The sequence below is a fragment of the Phyllostomus discolor genome, chromosome 8 (assembly GCF_004126475.2).
Source record: "Phyllostomus discolor isolate MPI-MPIP mPhyDis1 chromosome 8, mPhyDis1.pri.v3, whole genome shotgun sequence".
Lineage (NCBI taxonomy): Eukaryota > Metazoa > Chordata > Mammalia > Chiroptera > Phyllostomidae > Phyllostomus > Phyllostomus discolor.
Window position 1 is genome coordinate 104,274,596 of NC_040910.2, and position 18,078 is coordinate 104,292,673.

Consider the following 18,078-nt stretch of genomic DNA (forward strand, 5'->3'; position numbering starts at 1 on the left):
CCTTTTCCCTCTTGCCCAGCCCAGGTCACCCTTAAACCCCCTCCCTGGGCAGCTGAGATGTAAGAACACGCAGAGCACCCTCAGCATCATCAGGTCCCCCACCTATCCTGAGCTGGAGCAAGCATGGGTTCTGCATTGGGAGACCTCCGGGGGGGGAGGTCCCCCTGTTTCTCCCAAAGAGCAGACACTCTGGGCTTCCTCAGAATCCAGTCTCTGCATAGTCACTAATTAACTGTGACCTTGGGTGAGTAACTAAACCCTTTAGAGTCTTAATTTCTTCATCAGCAAAATGGACATAGTGCTGCCTCACTGTTAGGAGAATGAAGGAGAAGATAAGCAGGGGAAATTAATTTTCTTTTTTTCCTTCCTTTCTTCTGGAATATCTGTCCCTTCCCAGTGCTTTTCCTGAGGCAGAGAAAAGAAAGAGCTTCTTTCCCCTCACTTCCCTGGGTCATTTGGAGCCTGTTATTTCATGGGGGAGCCAACCCAGAAAAAGATTCTGCTGAAACCGGGGGAAGAATCCCTGAGGGAATTGGTGGTACCAGTGACCAAGGAAATCCGGGAAAGTTGGTGGGGCCTGGACCCATCTGATCTTGGCATCGGGAGCCTGAGGTGGGGCAAGTGAGGGGTAGGAGGTGGGGGGCTGGATGCCATGACCTCTGGATGTCCTTCCTGGAAGTGTTTTGGAGAAGTCTTTCGTGAACTGAGTCTGAGTCATTGTCTCAGCGCCAACAACTCCTGCTGCAGTGGCTCAGGGACAGGGCAGGCGCAGCCAGACTGGCTTCTCCTGGAGAAGGAGGGACACTGTCCCAGCTCAGGTTCAGAGGGCTGAAATGAGGAGCGGGCAAAGCAAGGGGGCAAGGGGTCATGGGGGGCTGAGTGGCAGACACACTCTCGGAACTACTTAGACTGGAAGTCAAGATAGAACTACTGGGGTGCATCTTACTAGGAGAACCGCATGAGTGAGAGTGGGCACTGGGCCCTCAGGAGCCCAGGGACAGAGGGATGGACCAGGTCACAGACTGCGTGGGGCACAGTGCCCAGCACATTGAGCGAGCCTGATCCTCATCCCAGTATGCCCTTTAAAAAAAACAATCCTAACCCAAGGATATGCTTATTGATTTGAGAGAGAGAGAAACATCAATGTGAGAGATACATCATTCGGTTGCCTCCTGTATGCACTCTGCCCTAGGATCAAACCCAATACCTGGGTGTGTGCCCTGACAGGGGATCGAACCCACAACCTTGTGATGTACAGGACAACACTCCAACCAGCTGAGCCACTGGGGCAGGGTCTGTCTGCCCCTTTCTTTCTCTCCTGCGAGGTTGGGCAGAGAGCTGTTCTCTGGAAGGACTTTGGTTTCCTTCTTTTTAGAGGGGCAGATTTGGACCACATCAGGCTGGAATGGGAAGCTGAGTTGAAGTGAAGCGATAATTGCACATCTCTCAGTGTTCTTCTGAGGATTAGATGAGTGAATATGTGTAAAGAACTGCACAGAGTACTTGCACAATAAATTGTTATTATTATTATTTTTAAAGAATCCTGAGCTGGCTGGTATAGCTCAGTGGACTGAGCGTGGGCTGCAAACCAAAGCATCACAGGTTCGATTCCCAGTCAGGGCACATACCAGAATTGCAGGCCACGGTCCCCAGCAACCGCACATTGATGTTTCTCTCTCTCTCTCTTTCTCCCTCCCTTCCTTCTCTAAAAATAAATAAATAAAATCTTAAAAAAAAAAGAATACTTAACCTTGAACTTACAGGTGAGCTTCAGGGAATTCATGAACCCCTTGAAGCTGCGTGAAATTTTGGAGGATAAGCACTTTCCCCGGGAGAGTCGGGGCATTCAACTGCTCCTCAGAGAATTTAAGGTCCCCCAAAGATTAAGAACCTCTGGTCTGAATGACCCCCAGGATCCCTCCACCAAGAGGCTGAGATTCTCTGCTGTGAGGGGTTGCTACTCCTTCCACAAGGACTGACCTCTTTCTCCCCCCCCCCCCGGGAAAACCTTCAGCCCAGGCCCCTCTCACCATGGCCTCTGCCCCCAAGGGTTGCCAAGGACAGCCCAAGCTGAAACTATGAGTGCTGGCCTTTCCCTCTGGCTTTAGAATTGACACCCCAGGGTGGGGGAGTCTACGTCTGGGTTCTCATCTCCCCACTGGGGACAGGCTGACTGGGGCTGGGGATGCAGAGCACACCAGGAGCACCCGACCTTGCCCAGTCTCCCTCACCTCCCCCTGCCAGCCCACCCCAGGGCCGCAGGGGCAGATGCCACTCTAATGAGCTAAGGCTCATGGCAGGCATCAGTAATTATGACTTTATGGAAATACAGAAGGCTCTTACGCAAGTGCCTGACACACTTCCCGGCTGTGGCATCTGGGACAGCCAGGTCCCCAGGGGCTGGAGTAGGGCCCCTCCGCCCCCTGCTGCCACCAACCCCTGGAGCTCAGGACACTGGCACAGAGCCGCCCTCCCACTGCCTGTGGCACTGTCCATACCACGCGCTGAGTGAGCTGTTCCCTCTTTCTGTGCCCCAGGCTCCCTGGCGGGGAGCAATGTGGGCTCCAGTGTACACAGTCCCGGCCCTGTCCTCTGACAGGCCCGGGCTGTCCAGGAGTCCTGTTCTCGTGTGAGGGGGACGATGGGGTTGGGGATATGTCCCCCTCCTCCATGAAGAAAAGTTTTCTTTCCAGGAAGATGTCCACTTCTACTCTGTCTTTTCTCCTTGAGGCTGGGGATACATGGCCGATGGCAGCCATGGTGGGTGGGTCGGAGCCCCTGGCTGCCCCTCCCCAGCCCTTGCACCAGTTTCCCACCACCCACCTCCCAAGCCTCTGATAGCGTCTTGAAGCCACTGCTTTCTTTCTCTAGCCCATTCATTCCCCCTGCCCACCTGCAAAATGTCTGTTACCAAGGTAACAGGAATATTATCCTTTGGGGTGAGCAAGGGGGTGGAGCCCAGTGGACTGGGGGTACTCTCAGGAGATAGAATTTTAGAGAGATGAGCACTGGGGGACCCCAAACTATTAAAGGAGGATCCTTTTGCTGGAGAGGGGCCTTGGACACCGACTGGGTGGCGGCTGTTGCTGAGAGCTGGTGGAAAAGAGGGAGGGTGAAATCTGGAAGCAGCTGGATCTGGGGTTAGAGGTGACTCTGACTTAACATGTGGGAGAAGCGTGGGGGTGGTGATGCCAAGGAGACTTCGAGGCAGGGAGGGTGGAACCTGCCTGTAACTCCTTGCGTGGGGTCCAGCCCTTTAACTTCTAGATTTTCTGGCTGGGAAAATCTAGAGCTAACTGAAGCAGCATGGGGGAGCATGGAACAGGTCTGGGCCTATACCGCCCCCTGCAGGCTATATGCAAAGCAACACTGGATGTCCTGCACCCGGGAGTGTCTGGTCCTGCTTTTGAGGGTCTACATTTGAGACATCTGAACCATGAGGTCCTACTAAGTGCGTGCCTGGAATGGCAATGGGCATTGGGACACCAGGTCCTTCCCTGCACGAGAGGCCTGACCCAGGGAGAGAAATAATTCAGAGGGTCTTTCTGAGCAGAGCTGCGGGTAGGGAGCCCTGGGGGCAGAGGTGGATGAGCTGGAAGCTGAGCTGACAGGCGCACGGAAAGGCAGAAGGGCCAGCGTATTCTAGACAGAGGTAGCAGCCTGGGCAGAGGCGCAGGGACGTGAAACAGAACAGCCTGTTCTGGAAGCGGCAGGCAAACAAGAGGGAGGAGGAGCGGTGAGAGGGGAAGGCAGAAAAAAGTGGACAAATGGCCTCGAACGTTGGGCCAGGAAGCTGACTTTCCTGTACAGAGCGGCTTCTCAAACTCACCCGCTGGAGCCCAGCAGAGCCGTGGAGGAAGGGGGCGGGGGGCTGGGGAGGCGGAGAGCTGGCAAAGTGGTTCACTCAGAACTTGAGAGCATTTTAAAGACGAGGCTCTATATTAAATGTTTGGGCAAGCTTTGCATTTGACTCCGAGAATATCCATGGGAGTTTTCCTGCCGAAAAATTATTTTAAGCACTAACCATCGTGTGTCACTGGTGCCCTGGAAGACGGGCCTTGGCCGCCCAGGGGTTTTCGCAGCCCGGCTTGGGAACAGCGCTGAGAACGAGGGGGGATCATGCGCGCTCTTCACAGAGGAGCGGCGCAGTGGTTCCTGTGTGTTAGGGGGAGCCTTCTGGCTCCCAAAGGCAACAAAATGGAAACGGAGAGCCGGAGTGGTGGGCTCTTAGGGTCCTCTAGCCAAAGGCTAGGGATGGGCAGGAAGGAATGCTGTGTCTTGGCCTGGGTGGAAGGTGGTAGGTGTGCAGAGCAGCGAGGTGACTCAGGTTCCAGCCCCCATCTTGCTAGCTAATCATCTTGGGTGAGGTGCGGCCCTCTGTTTCCTGCTCTAAATGGGAACCATCCTCCCTCCCTCGCAGGGCGGTTGTAATGAGCAATGGGACTGGGCTTTCTCCGCCCGGATCGCACAACACTAACCCCCCAGAGCAAGCTGCTTCTCTTGCTTGCAATGTTTTTCCCTCCTTCCTGAAGCTTCCACGTGCTGCTTATCCCAAGGGAATACCCAAGTCTAGCAGGACCTCGTCGTAGCCGCACCTGATGAGACCATAAATTCTGCTTCCTGCCCGTTCCCCACCATCAGCCTCCCCTCCCCCCACCGATCAACACTGCAGCAGCCGGGCCCCTGCCCTCTGTGTGACTCACCCTCAGGGCTCACAGCCTGGGAGTGGGGCTGAGAGCGTTTTGTCCCCCTTTTGCAGCTGGGAAGGTCGAAGCTCAGCAAGGCCCCGAGTCGCTGCCATCATGGGAATAATCAGGCCCCTGGGTCTAATACATCTTTGGGAATTGTTGAATGAATGATCGCATGGATGAGAAGTGCTTCCCGGATCAGCCCTTCTTTCTCTGGGGGTGAAGTAGACTTCATTCTTCAGCTCTCCGGGTTGGAATGCTGTCTGGAGATTGATTTTAAAATTCAATACTAAGCCTATCAGGTAGAATGGGGCACAGGACAGTGAATAAGAACAGGGACTGTGACCCACATAGTCTGGGCTCAAACCCTGGCTCCGTCTTCTCTTAGCTGCATGGTCTTGAGATGACTACTTACCTCCCTGAGCCTCAGTTCCCCCATCTGGGTAATGGGGGAGGGTAATAAAATAATAGCACCTTCCTCAGAAGGTAGGCTGTTTGAAAAGCACTGAGGAATAGTTTATTTGACAAACAGGCCCTGTATATTTATATGTTATGGAAATAAACCTGTAAGTGTTGAATAACTAAACCTGTGATGCACGAGGCACTAGGGACACACAGAAGACAGACACCCCCACTCACCGAGGGCTCAGCTCTCACCTCACTCGGTCCCCACGCCTGCCCTGAGGGGGAGGGGCTCTCATGGTCCTCTTTCCACGCCTGCCCTGCGGGGGAGGGGCTCTCATGGTCCTCTTTCCGTAGTTGCAGCACGAGGCTCCCAAAGGTTAAGTTACTCGCCCAAAGCCACGCGGCTGCACTTGAACTCAGTCTATCTTGACAAACATACCCTTCATCTCAACACTAGCAAAACTGTCGTAGTCTCTACCCTCAAGGGACTTCCACTCTTTGGGGGGGAAATAGACAAAGTACACAGAGAATAAACTGCACCCCAGAAGACTGCTGTGGAGGCGTTTGGTGAAGGGCAGAGAACGGACATGGAGAACATAAACCCCAACGGGCTGTGCTGCCGGAAGGGTTAAGAAGCAGGCAGTAAGTTTGATGCGTGAAAAGAGGAGAGGGTATCTTTCCAAGGCCAGATTTACTGGTGGTCGAGAGGATTCTCGGTAATAAAGGATTAGGGGTTTAGATCCAGGACTATGCATTGTTGAACTCTAGGGGGCGCTGTTAAGTGTGGTGCCCTTTGGAGCTGGGCACCTCAAGTCCTCAGAGACACTTTACTGGGAAGAGGGACCGCCTCTTGGGGGTGGAGGTATTTGTGTTCACAGACACACAGATCACACAGGAATTGCCATATGGCATTGTCAGCTTCCTCTGTGCGTGTGTGTGCGCGGACACGATGTCTAAAAAATCGTGCTCTGCCCTGGCTGGTGTAGCTCAGTGGAATGAGCGTGGGCTGCGAACCAAAGTGTCACAGGTTTGATTCCCAGGCAGGGTACATGCCTGGGTTGCAGGCCATGACCCCCAGCAACCACACATTGATGTTTCTCTCTCTCTCTCCCTCCCTTCCCTCTCTAAAAATAAATAAATAAAATCTTAAAAAAAAATTGTGCTCTTATTCCTTCTTCTTTAAAATAATTTCTCCTGGAACTCAGGGCCGAGGCCTTTTGACCACCAGTGTAGGGGTAGCAAAAGGTGTCTCCTGAGCCCTTTACAGGCAGGATTCCACCCACCCAGGTATACTGTGTGGAATGAGAGAGAGAGAGAGAGAGAGAGAGAGGGGTACATAGTAGTCACTCAATAACATTTTGTTGAATGAATGAATGAATGACACCTTTCCTCTCAGCCCCTCTTTCTTTGAGGGAGGGGTAGACCTCATTCTTCAACTCTCCAAGTTCAAATGTAGCCTGGGGATAGAAAGCAAAACCAAACGAAATGTTTTGGTTAGAGGAGAAAAGGACACGGAATTGTTATTTCTCAGCATTTTTACAGATAAAAAGTTCGTTTCTTGGCTTAAGGAACCCAAGAGGGTATTATTAGGATGGAGTTATGCCATGGCCTAGAAAATGACAGAGCATTCTGGGTGGCAAAAAAATCTGTTTCAAAAATTGCACCCAAAAAATTTGCCCTGAAATTGTCTGTGTGGGGGGAAGTTTCTAGGACAGTCCTGTCTGTACCCCCCAGGACTCGGGACACTGGGGTCCTTGCTGGTGTCCCCCCACTACCTCAAACCCTGGAAAAAGATTCAGCGCCACAGACTTCCCATTAATCCCCACCACCACCACGCTGGGCGCTGGGCCGGGGAGAGGCCTCGCTCCCATGCAGAAAGGCAAAGACAGGGCTTCTGGGCCACGCCTCTGCCTCCTGGCGGGGGTGGGGTGGGGGGCGCCTCACACCTGCCAGGGCCTGAGAGTTCTCTGAGGGTGGGCTGCCTGGACCAGGAGTTTCCTAGGGCCTCTCTGGGCTTGAGGGTGGGTGGTTCAGACCCTTTGCCATGCTGGCCACGGGGCACAGTGCAAGAGTGGTGCAGGGGTGCGGGGCTGCAAGTGGCCGGGATCCACTGCCTCAGGCCCGGGCTCTTTCCTTAGAGAGAGAGCCGCAGAAAACCAGGAACAGGCCCAGAAACACCCGGGTGGGGACAGAGGTGCAAAAGGGTGGAAGGAAGGAGTAGCAGCCAGTAGGCAGAGACGGAACCCAGGGCAGGGGAGGGAAAGATCAGCAGCTTGGGACATGGAGGGTGGGTGAGAGGGCAGGGGATTGGGTGCTGGAGTTGGAGTCCCCTCCCAGGACCTGCTCCTGGGGATGTCCTCAAAGGGGGCCCACACCAGCCTCCACCTTTTCTACTTCCATCCACCTGCTTATCTCCTCTGCCCTCCGTACCCTGCTGTTCCCAGGCCAGGGCTAAGGAGGCCAGGGCCCCGCCCCTGCCCCTTCCCCTGGCCTTCCTGGGATCCTTCTCTGCCCAACCTTGGAGGGCTCCGTGGAGGTCTCTTTGCCTTGAATCCGGCTTTGAGCGGTGGGTGAGCCCTCCAAGTCTTTGGGATCTTATCACAGGATCTCGGGTGCTTGGGCTTCTTTGGCCCCCAGTGGCAGGCATGTTCCCATTCCCTTCTTCTCCCCTCTTCCATTTTGCCTGGCTTTATAGAAAGAGAAAGCAGGTACAGAAACCAAGGACCAGGTACCTGGAGATGGAGGTGCCCTGCCAGGTGTGGGGGCAGGGGACGCTGTGGTTTTCCCTCCCCCCAGCAGGCAGGCTCCTCGGATCGCAAAGCCGGGATAGCCAGGATCACCTGAGCTCAGGCTGCGTGTTTAGAGCCTTGTCTCTCTGCAAGGCCCTTGTCTGTTTATACCAAACACAGAAGTCGGTGGGTGGGCACCGGGGGCTGGGGCTGTCTGTGTACAGTGAAAACAGGGGCAGATCACGAGGAAGGAAGCCCTCCCCCAGGCAGACTGTATTTGCCCATAAACACAATCCACCCCTTACCCCCCCGGAAGGAGGGAGGAGGGACAAAGAAACCCACCCCACTGGAGCCCCACTCCTTCTACTGCCTGGGGACCAGGGACCAGTCCCCCACCAAGCACACCCCTCTCCTCCCCACAGGCGGGCTTTCCCTCCCCAAGTTGTTTCCACAGCAAGCCGGACTATGTCCTGTAAACTCCAGTCCCCTGGCCGGGCAGCGCCAGCAAAGGGACAGGTGTCCTGCCATCAGTGCACCTGTGTGTGGGGGTCAGAGGAGAGGAGGGTGCGAGGCCAGCGAGGGGCAAAGACCCTTCGCAGGTCCATGTGATGCTGCATGTCTGCTTGTCCTGTCCCCTGGGAGTGGTCAGGTTCTTTCCATGGGTCACGAGGAGTGTCCAGGCCCATAGGTCTCAGGATTCCACATGGCTCATGGGTCTGGGGCCAATCTTGAAACCTGAGCATGCCCCTCATTGTCTCCCGGCCTCTTGGGGAACGGTGGGGGCATGGGCGTCCATCCTTGTGACTTCCTTTTGCTGTACCACCATCTCCCCTTCAAGTTAATGATTGGTAGGGAGCACTGGGGACACCATTTCTTCATTAACCCCCAGCTCGGGCTGCCTAATAGTTCCAGAGTTTCCTCAACCCCTGGGTGCTCAGCCAATCAGAGGCCCCAGGCCTCACCCCACCCTTTAGTGGGTTTGCTTCTGCATATAGAGGCTGAGGCCCCAGGTGGACCGCCCAGTGGTTCCAGCCCAACCCAGTGTGGAGCTCTCTGCCACACACCTGGCCCTGCTCCCTTTCCAAGATGCTGTTTTGGCACAACCAGCCGGAGCACCTGTGGCCCAGCCCTGGGGAACTGTACTCTGGGCCTCCAAGTAGCCTGCTCAGGTAAGGGCCAGACCTGCTTCCCTGGGTCCCCAGGAAAGGAAGGCCCTGTTCTGAGCTGTGGTGGACACGGTGGGGCCGTCTATTTCAGGTGGAGGGCGATGGGCTTCCTGCTCTCGGGTTCCTTGGAGGGTGGGCAGTGGTCAAATGTACCTGGAGTTCAGTGGGTCCTGGGCCACCTCAAAACACTTTGACCACTACCTGCTCAGGATACTTTGGTTGGGCATTGACTTGATATCAGGCAAGCCCTAAGGTTGCAAACAAGTAATTGACTCCAGCTGTTTGCAGATGTTTGGGAGTATCTGGGACTTAAATCTTTAAAAAAAAAAAAGATTTTATTTATTTATTTTTATACAGAGAGGAAGGGTGAGAGAAAGAGGGGAAGAAACATCAGTGTGTGGATGTGTTTCATGCACCCCCAACTGGGGACCTGGCCCACAACCCAGGCATGTGCCCTGGCTGGGAATTGAACCTGCGACCCTTTGGTTTACAGGCCAGTGCTCAATCCACTGAGCCACACCAGCCAGGGCTGGGACTTGCATCTAAACGGGGGTCTCCTGGAGGCCACAGGAGCTGAAAGGGGGGCCCGTCTGGCCCTGGCTGCTGCTGGAGTGCCTGCCTCAGGACACCGGAGGCTCCCTGGAGACAGGACCTGGCAGAGAGAGTCAGCCCCACAGGGGGTGGGGTGGAAAGGGCAGAAAGCAGGCAGTGCTCTCCTCTCCCCGGCAGGGAGTCCCTGCCCTTGCCCTACCTGAAGCAGGAGGAGCTGCCCAGCATCCCCAGCACGGAGCCTCCCAGCCCCACATTCCAGTATGTGCTCTGTGCAGCCACCTCCCCAGCCGTGAAGCAGCAGGAGGAGGCCCTCACCTACCTGAACCAGGGTACGCTGGGCCTGGGAAGGAAAGGGGTTAGCGGAGCAGCCAGCTCTGGGGGCTGTGCCACGGTGGGCTGGGGAGGTGGGCACCATCTCTGCCCCTCAGAGCGGGGTTCACCCATCCCCTTAACTTCTCCCAGGCCAGTCCTACGAGGTACAGATGCTCTGCACCTCCAAGAGCGGTGATGCCAGCCAGGGGCCCCGGCTGCTGAAGGTAGGTGCATCTCCTCCCAGATCTGGCAAAGGCTGGGTATGACTGTCCCTCTGGGCAGGAAGCCAGTGTCATCACTGTGATGTCATTGTTAAGTAGAACCCTCCCAAGTCCGCCTTTTAATTTGACCTTCACAGTGATGGGCAGGAATTGTTGAAGCAACAGGCACAGAGAAGTTAAGTCAGGGGTGTTGAACTCATCCTCACCCGGGGGGCCACACCCGCCTTGCGGTAGCCTTCCAAGGGCTGAGTGCAATTTCAACTCCTTAACTATTAAGGAGTAGTCCCATGTGCACAGTCCTAAAATGATCTCGGCCCTTCGAAGGCCACCGCGAGGCGGGTGTGGCCCCCGGTGAAGATGAGTTCGACACCCCGGGGCTAGGTATTTCTCAAGGAAACAGAGCCAGTAAGTAGCAGAACTGGATGACGCCTTCCCTCAGAAAATGATTCACATAGCTCCCATTTATGGCCAGAAACTGTTCTTCTCTGAGCCAGGGACTCGGCAGGAAAGAAACAGATGTAGTTCCTTTCCTCAGGGGGCTTGCACTCTACTGAGCGAGACAGATGTGTAATTACACAAACTATATGTGATTAGAAGGTGATTTACAAATTGCAAATTGATAAACGCTGCAAAGAAAAGAGACGGGTCGAGTGACTAAGAGTGGGGAGGGATGAACCCCCCTATTTTACAGATGAGGAGACCGAGGCCCAGGGTCTCTAAGTTCCCTTACAGTTTGTGAGTGAGGGGCAGGTGGGCACCTGGACACAAACGCAGTGATTCTAAGACTTACTACGCCCATTGGGAGTGGGAAGCAAGTGGGGGGAGGGAGGGTGGATGGCTGGCCTACCCAGGTGCGGGAAGTGCCTCCCACACACCCAGGAACCCTCTGACCCACGCGCCACGCCCGCCTGCGCCCGCAGAGTGTGGCGCGGGTGGTGTTCCACGACCGGCGCCTGCAGTACACGGAGCAGCAGCAGCTGGATGGGTGGAGATGGAGCCGGCCCGGGGACCGCATCCTCGACATCGGTGAGTGGGAGGGGCCGTGGACCCTTTGGGGCCACGCTCTGGCTTGGAAGCCCTTGTGGCCGGGGAGGGAGGAGCCTTGCTCCCCGCTTGCCACCTTGTGCCTGCAGATGTGCCGCTGTCCGTGGGGCTGATAGAACCTCAGGCGCCGCCCTCACAGCTCAACGCGGTGGAGTTTCACTGGGACCCGGCCAAGAGGACCTCCCTCTTCCTGCAGGTGAGCCTGAAGCTGCCAGTCACGTGGAGGGGGCAGCAGCCGCGGTGGGAAAGGACGGGGACTTTCGGTGGGGGTGACAGGACAAGAAGAAATCACTTCCAGAAAACACCTTGAGGAAAAAGTATGGATGAAGGCTTATGGAATCTCATCATAAGGCAGGACCTGTCGAATATTAAAGCAACGGAAGAAACTCCAAAACACAGGGCGTAGCCTCATACAAAGTCATGGTCTGCTATACCTGGGCGAAATGGAGACACGAAATGGGAAAAACAGTTGCTAATGTATTATATCCTTGATATATAAAAAGTTCTCTTATATCAATAAGAAAGAAATTGATGAAAGCCCAGTAGAAAAATAGGTGAGGGGTGTAAGCAGACAGTTTATATAAAGATACCAAATGTAGACAGTTCAGCCTCATAAAATGATCATTAAGATTTCGCATACGTCATGGGGATGTAAAGTACGGCATAGGGAATGTAACCAATAACACTGTCATAGCTATGTACGATGCCAGGTGGGGACTCAAATTACTGGGGGAGACCACTTCATAAATTATATAAATGTCTCCCGCTATGCTCTATACCCAAAGGAATAAGAAAAATATTGAATGTTGACTGTAATTGAAAAAGAATTTTTAAAAATATTTTATATATATAGCTGTTCAAAGACTCAGAAAGCTGTGATTGGTAAGGCTGGGGAAACGACTCTCTCCTTTCCTGAGAATGCAGACCGGCACACCCGCTCTGCAGGTGTGGCGGCCCTTACATTGATTAAATTTAATATTCATACCTTTTTACCCAGTAGCTCCACTTAAAGAAATTTGTCCTATAGAAGTCTGGGGATAATCAGAATGTCCCTCAGGAGGGGGCTGACTTCTAAGTAAGTTTAGTAGAGACTTACAGTGGAAGCTGGGCAGCCATCAAAGCGGTAACTCAGAAATAGTTCGTCACAAGAGAACTGCTTCCCTGTGTGTAAAGAATAGGCAGAATACAAACTTGTATTTCAAGTTTAATCTCTATTTTGTAAAAACCAAAAATGTGTGTGTGTGTGTGTGTGTGTGTACACAATTTCCCCCCATTTCTTGCCCAGAGAAAAGACAGGAGGAGGCAATGCTTGAACGCCAGCAGTGTGTCCCCGAGGGGCCGAGTGATAGGAGAGGCCTGCATCCTTCTATATTTTTCAGTGTTCCCCACATTTGCTGTGTTGAGTAGATTTCCCTTCCTGATCAAACAATATTGTCCAAGTCACCTGTGAGTCCATTTCTGAGTGCCCCCTGTGGTCTGAACACCTGGACGAGGAGGCAGGCAGCTGTGGCTCAGTGCCAGTTCCACCCCTTCCTAGAATGGACCTTGCCCAGATCACATACTCTCTGGAAGCCTCCGTTTCCCCACTCTTGAAGTTAGACCCTATAACTGCTCTTCGCAGGATTGTGGGAAGGTGGTAGTGAGCAGCGGGTGTGAACGGAGGGGAAGACCCTGGTTGCCCTTGGAATCTGGGTACTAAGAGGAGCCCAGAGGTTACAAGCCATGTGGGGAGCAGACCAGGAAGGCTTCCTGGAGTAGACTGCTAGATTTGGGGTGGGGGGGAGTAAAGAAAAAAAAAAGCAGACAGTTAAATTTGAATTTCTTTTTATTATTTTTTAAAGATTTTATTTATTTTTAGAGAGGGAAGGGAAGGAGAAAGAGAGAGAGAGAGAGAGAGAGAGAGAGAGAGAGAGAGACGTCAATGTGCGGTTGCTGGGGGTCATGACCTGCAACCCAGGCATGTACCCTGACTGGGAATCGAACCTGCGACACTTTGGTTTGCAGCCCGGGCTCAATCCACTGAGCTATGCCAGCCAGGGCTAAATTTGAATTTTAGATAAAGATTTTTTTTCAGTATATCTGATGTAATAAATACATGGCACATACTTATACTAAAAAGTTATTTGTTGCCCTGGCTGGTATAGCTCAGTGGATTGAGCCTGGGCTGTGAACCAAAGGGTCGCCAGCTGATTCCAAGTCAGGGCACAGGCCGGGGTTGTGGGCCAGGTCCCCAGTATGAGGTGTGTGAAAGGCATTGAAACACATTGATGTTTCTCTCCCTCTCTTTCTCCTTTCCTTCCCCTCTCTCCAAAAATAAATACAATCTTTTAAAAAATTAATAAAAACTTATTTGTTGTTTACCTAAAGTGCAAATTTAACTGGGCATCCCTAATGTTAACTGACAACCCCACCCTGTAATGGGTTGTCTTGGCTCAGATGTGAGCAGTGAGAGCCTTCCAGGGGGAGAGTCCCAGGGAGAGTGCTGCGGGAGTGCAGGGCGCAGGCTGTCTAGATGGGTCAGCGGGTTCATTATGGGCGAGAGCAGCCGTGCAGCGAGGCTTGACTTGACCCTGCCAGGTGCTCCTGTGCCGGGGCAGGAACTGTGCTTCTCATCCCATAGCCTTGGGGAGCTGCTGAAGGATTCTGAACACGAGAAAGAACCTAGTCAAATTGCCCTTTGCACATAGACGTTGCTTGGGAATGGAAAGTGGCTGGCAGGTGACAGGCAGGCAAGAGGTTTTAGGTGGAACCCCTAGAATGTAGGTGGGACCTGGAGTTGCACTGCTTCTTCCCCGCCTCAGGTTCACTGCATCAGCACCGAGTTCACGCCTCGGAAGAAAGGTGGAGAGAAAGGTGTCCCCTTCCGCCTCCAGATTGACACTTTCAAGCCCAGTGACAAGGAGCTTCCACCTGAACACCTGCATTCAGCTGGCTGCCTCATCAAGGTGTTCAAGGTAAAGGCAGCGCTGGGTCCCCTCCCCCCTCCCTCTCAGGGCCTTGCTGGCGGCGTGGATTCTGGCTCACTTGGCCGTGGGCCCTCAGCCTCCAGTCCCATCTCTGGAACCCTTCCCTTCTCTGCACACAGAGGCATGGGGCTTGATCTCTTTCTGAGAGTCCCTTCTGTGATGACAAGTGTACAGGTCAGAGGGGCCTCCGAGGTCTCCATGCCTCCCTCTTGTAGCCCAAAGGAGCTGACCGCAAACTGAAAACTGACCGGGAGAAGATCGAGAAGCAGCCCCTGCACGAGAGACACAAGTATCAGACTGCCTGTGAGAGCACAGTCTTCGTGGAGGTGTGTTGGGGAGGCAGGGATGGGAAGAGAGGTTTGGCGGAAAGATCCTCATTGTACACCTGGGGAAACTGAGGCCCCACGGGCTGCGGCGACTCCAGGACGGTCACCCCCCTCTCTGTGATTCCACCTGCTCCCCGCAAAGACATAGTGCACCATCTCTTCAAGACTTCCAGGAGCTGACACCTTCCAGGCTGCCTCTCCTGTGCCCTGCCATTGCTGCCACCACACTTCTGCTCCCTCTGCCTGGGGTGCCTCCCTTCCTGATGCTGCTGCTTCTGGCTAGCTCCCCTAGGAAGTCTGCCCCAACCCTCCAAGCCAGACCTGCAGGCTAGTGTTCTCTCTTCCTGCGTGTGGAAACTTAACCTGCTTGTCACGGACTCCTAGGGCAGGGACCAAGTCTGGCCCAAGGGAGACACCTTGTCAGCTGTTGACAGGCAGACGGGGGAGGTGAGGGACAGCCACCACTGCCCTCAGGGTGTCCGGGCCCACGCTGCTGTTCGCCCACAGTGTTCCCCATGGCCAGAGCCCAGTGCAGGACCCTACCAGGCTCTCAGCCCTCTGGCTCTGACCTCCCCCCACTCCTGCAAGCTCCTGTCCCCGGAGAGGTGAGTGGGGATGAACACCGCCTACCAGCCCTTTGGGGTGAGAGTGAAGAGAAGACATCGGGGAGGGGAGGGGAGCGCTGAGAGGTGGTGTGCTGAGGCTGGGGGAGAGGCTCAGCCCTGTGCTCTCGGGAACAATTGGGATGACACCTGGCCAGCTCTGCCTCCCAGGGCAGGCAGCGGGCTGCACTGCTCTGCAGAGCCCCTGACTTTCTACTCCCCCACAGGTTCTGCTGTTCACCCCCATTCATTCTGGACACCTTGGGGGGCAGCCCAGCTGAGGTGAGTTTTTCCTTTCCAATTATCCACTCTCTGTCCTAAAGCCTTCTCAGCAGCTTCATCTCACGCTCCAGAGTAGGGTGGCCCTGCCCCCTGGTGGACGGATGTGGTATGGCCAACAGGTCACAAAACTTCCCTGATGGGAGGGGGCACTTCCCACCCGCAGGATGAGCCTTTCCTCTCAGACTTGGGGCCCCCGAGGGCGGGGCTCTGTCCCTTACCCCTTTTTCTCAGTCTGTGGGTCCATGGGGTTACCAAGGCTGCCTTCTTTATGTCTCAGGATCTGAACCCCGGAGCTTCCGTCCTGGAGACGCAGCAGTGGTTACACTGGCACAGGTTCTCCAGCTACTGCCGGACTCTAGCCAATTTCACTGGTGAGGCTGTAGGGGACTGAGGGTGGGACACTCAGCAGGAAGCCGGCCTCTGTCCTGGCTTCTCTGTGCCCTTCAACTAACTTCTACTGAGGGCTAAGTGTTGCCGGTACCATGCATGCCAGGTTCTCTTCTATCCTTCTATATAATTTACACACTACCCATTGAGGACAGAGCTCAGAAAGGTCAAGTGACTTGCCCAAGGATACACAACCAGCAAGCAGCAGAGCGGGGGGTCTGAATCTAAGTCTGACTCTCCGGGGATACGAGGGCTATCTGCAGACTAACATCGGACAGTGTCCCTCGCCAACCGTGTGCCCAGGCCTCTTCCCCCAACCTGGCCCTGTCTGCCTCTGCAGGCACTGATCTGATGAAGCTTTCCCGGCAGGACCTGATCCAGATCTGCGGGGCTGCCGACGGGATCCGCCTTTTCAATACCCTCAGAGCCAGGTGCTGGGCACTGCCAGCCAGGGTCCCTTCCCACTCTGGTGGCACCTACCACTTCAGCTAGGAGTCATGTTTCATAGAATGTTCAAGTCAAGGGGCAATCTTAAAGGATCCTTATTCCACAGAGGAAGAAACTCTGGCCCAGAGAGGACACTGGCCTGCCTAAAGGCACAGAACAGGCTGGCAGGGCTGGGCTGACACATTAGGCTCCTGGACTTCTGTGGCCGTCCCATATGCTTCACTCAATTTCTGGGGACGAGATTTTGCTCACCTTCTATCCCCCAGTATCCAGCATTCATTAAATGCTTGAGAAATGCTTCATGTTTTTCTTCTCCCTGGAGATCTGGGAGGAGGCAGGGTCTCTCCCAGGGATGGGGGTTCAAAGGGGGAGCTGTTAGTTCGGATATGAAGGGCTGATACTCAGACTGTTTTCCTGGCCCAGGCCCATCCGACACCGGCTGACTTTGTATGTGGCTCAGGAGACCTCTAGGCAAGACAATGAGGTTTCTAAGAACCCTGACTCAGGTGAGGTTCCGGACTCTCTCTCCAGAAGAAATTCAGGTGTGGCTGCATGAAATCTCTGCTGGCTTGGGGAGAGGGTGATGGCCCACCACTCCTAGGACCAGAGGGCCCTCCTTAGGATTCCCTGCCTCCCACGACCAGATCAGCCCTCTTTCCAGGATGTCTTGCTGGGTTTATTCCTCCGTTGTTTCCTCCCTAACCCCGTTTGATTTTGTCTATTTGTATGCGGGTTTACAACATTCCAATCCTTTTAGCGTACTTGGGTTTCAGTCATACACAGCCATCTCCTCTTTCAACTGGGGGCTCCCCTCAGTCTGAGGCCTCCCCAAAGACGAGGAATAGGTGAAGACTAAGTGGATCCAAAGCCTTTTTCCTTCTTCACTCTCCCCCCTCACCCCCACCCCCTTGCACCCTCTTGGTAACCGGGGCCACCCCTGGAGCCCCTCCCCCACTAACCCCCTGCCCTTGTGCTGCCCACACCCCAGGCTTTTATCAAGAGATTTCTCTGGATGAACTCAGCGCCATAGAGCTGATGGGGAAACTGGCAGAGCTCTTAGCACTCCCGGCCAATCAGATCCATCGTCTCTTCCACCAGGGCCCTGGGGGGATTCTCATTCTCCTCAGCGACCAGGTAAAGGGGTGGCGCTGCCCTATACGGACCCATAAAGGTCTGGCTCACCTGTTTCCCTCTCCCTACCCTGGCCTGTTTGGCTGTAAGGACCAAATTGTCCCAGTGACCCCTTCTCCCTTGCAGGTGGTTCAGAATCTTAAGGATGAATCATACTTTGTGGCTGTGGTGAAGAAAGGTAGGGGTTTTAGAGGGAGATGCTAGCTTTTTGTCAGAGGGACAGAGATTCATATAGCTAAAAAGCTATTTATTGCTCAGGAAAACCGTGACTGGAAAAGAAAGCATTCTCAAGACGGGAAAAAAGTGCCCCAATTTCTCTGTTAGGGAGTTATTACAAAGGAAGACCCTGTTTCTCTTCTGCCCCACCCAACCTGCAACAATCACAGGGGGCAGGAGGGCAGATGCTTGCTGACCGGTCAGCTGGTAGTTCTGGTTATTCGGATACCCGCTCTCTCCCCCCGACCCCCATCCCCCACGACGCTCCAGTCCACAGGCAGCTCCCTAGAAAACATGGCTTTGAATGAACAGTTGGGTGTGGAAGCCTGCTGCAGTGCAGCGGTAGCGGCTGGGGGCCGGCCCCAACCCAGCGGTGCCCTTTTTACTGCTTTCAGTGCAGAATCCAGATGGCTACTACCTGGTTCTGACCTAGGCCCAGGGGCGCCCTGCAGCAGCAGACGGACACCAGCCTGGTTCTCCGGGGCCAAGTTAACCAGGCTCCAGTCCAGGTGAAGAGCCAAACCACCCTGTGTCCTCCCCCTGGGGAGGAGCCAGCAGCCCCCAGGCTCACATTTCTTCTGCTTAGCACCCACAGTTGCTGGAC

The 18,078-nt window shown here is 54.4% G+C and overlaps 1 protein-coding gene across 4 annotated transcripts; it reads left to right on the forward strand.

Moving 5' to 3' along the window:
* The first annotated feature begins 8,264 nt into the window (after positions 1 to 8,264).
* LOC114503347 (transcription factor CP2-like protein 1) lies at positions 8,265 to 18,003 on the forward strand. 4 transcript variants are annotated; one of them, XM_028520870.2, is made up of 16 exons: positions 8,265 to 8,466; positions 8,909 to 8,991; positions 9,718 to 9,869; positions 10,003 to 10,076; positions 10,994 to 11,099; positions 11,207 to 11,313; positions 13,919 to 14,071; positions 14,299 to 14,409; positions 14,917 to 15,014; positions 15,239 to 15,293; positions 15,571 to 15,664; positions 16,021 to 16,111; positions 16,551 to 16,633; positions 17,116 to 17,261; positions 17,385 to 17,436; positions 17,870 to 18,003. In XM_028520870.2, the coding sequence occupies exons 1-16, from the start codon at positions 8,431 to 8,433 to the stop codon at positions 17,905 to 17,907; spliced, it is 1,479 nt and encodes a 492-aa protein (XP_028376671.2). In that variant the 5' UTR covers positions 8,265 to 8,430; the 3' UTR covers positions 17,908 to 18,003. The 4 variants fall into 4 exon arrangements, with proteins under 4 accessions (XP_028376671.2, XP_035890316.1, XP_035890314.1 ...); XM_036034421.1 differs by having other exon boundaries at positions 8,267 to 8,466; positions 16,551 to 16,669; positions 17,870 to 18,002; XM_036034422.1 differs by lacking the exon at positions 8,265 to 8,466 and having other exon boundaries at positions 8,814 to 8,991; positions 16,551 to 16,669; positions 17,870 to 18,002.
* Positions 18,004 to 18,078: the final 75 nt, after the last annotated feature.

What these genes read in the sequence shown, in the direction of transcription:
- LOC114503347 (XM_036034421.1), top strand. Translation starts at nt 8,431, where the DNA reads ATGCTGCATGTCTGCTTGTCCTGTCCCCTGGGAGTG. An exon ending in GCCTCATCAAGGTGTTCAAG is followed by an intron (nt 14,072 to 14,298) that starts GTAAAGGCAGCG and finishes TCCCTCTTGTAG; the next exon opens with CCCAAAGGAGCTGACCGCAA. An exon ending in AAGCTCCTGTCCCCGGAGAG is followed by an intron (nt 15,015 to 15,238) that starts GTGAGTGGGGAT and finishes ACTCCCCCACAG; the next exon opens with GTTCTGCTGTTCACCCCCAT.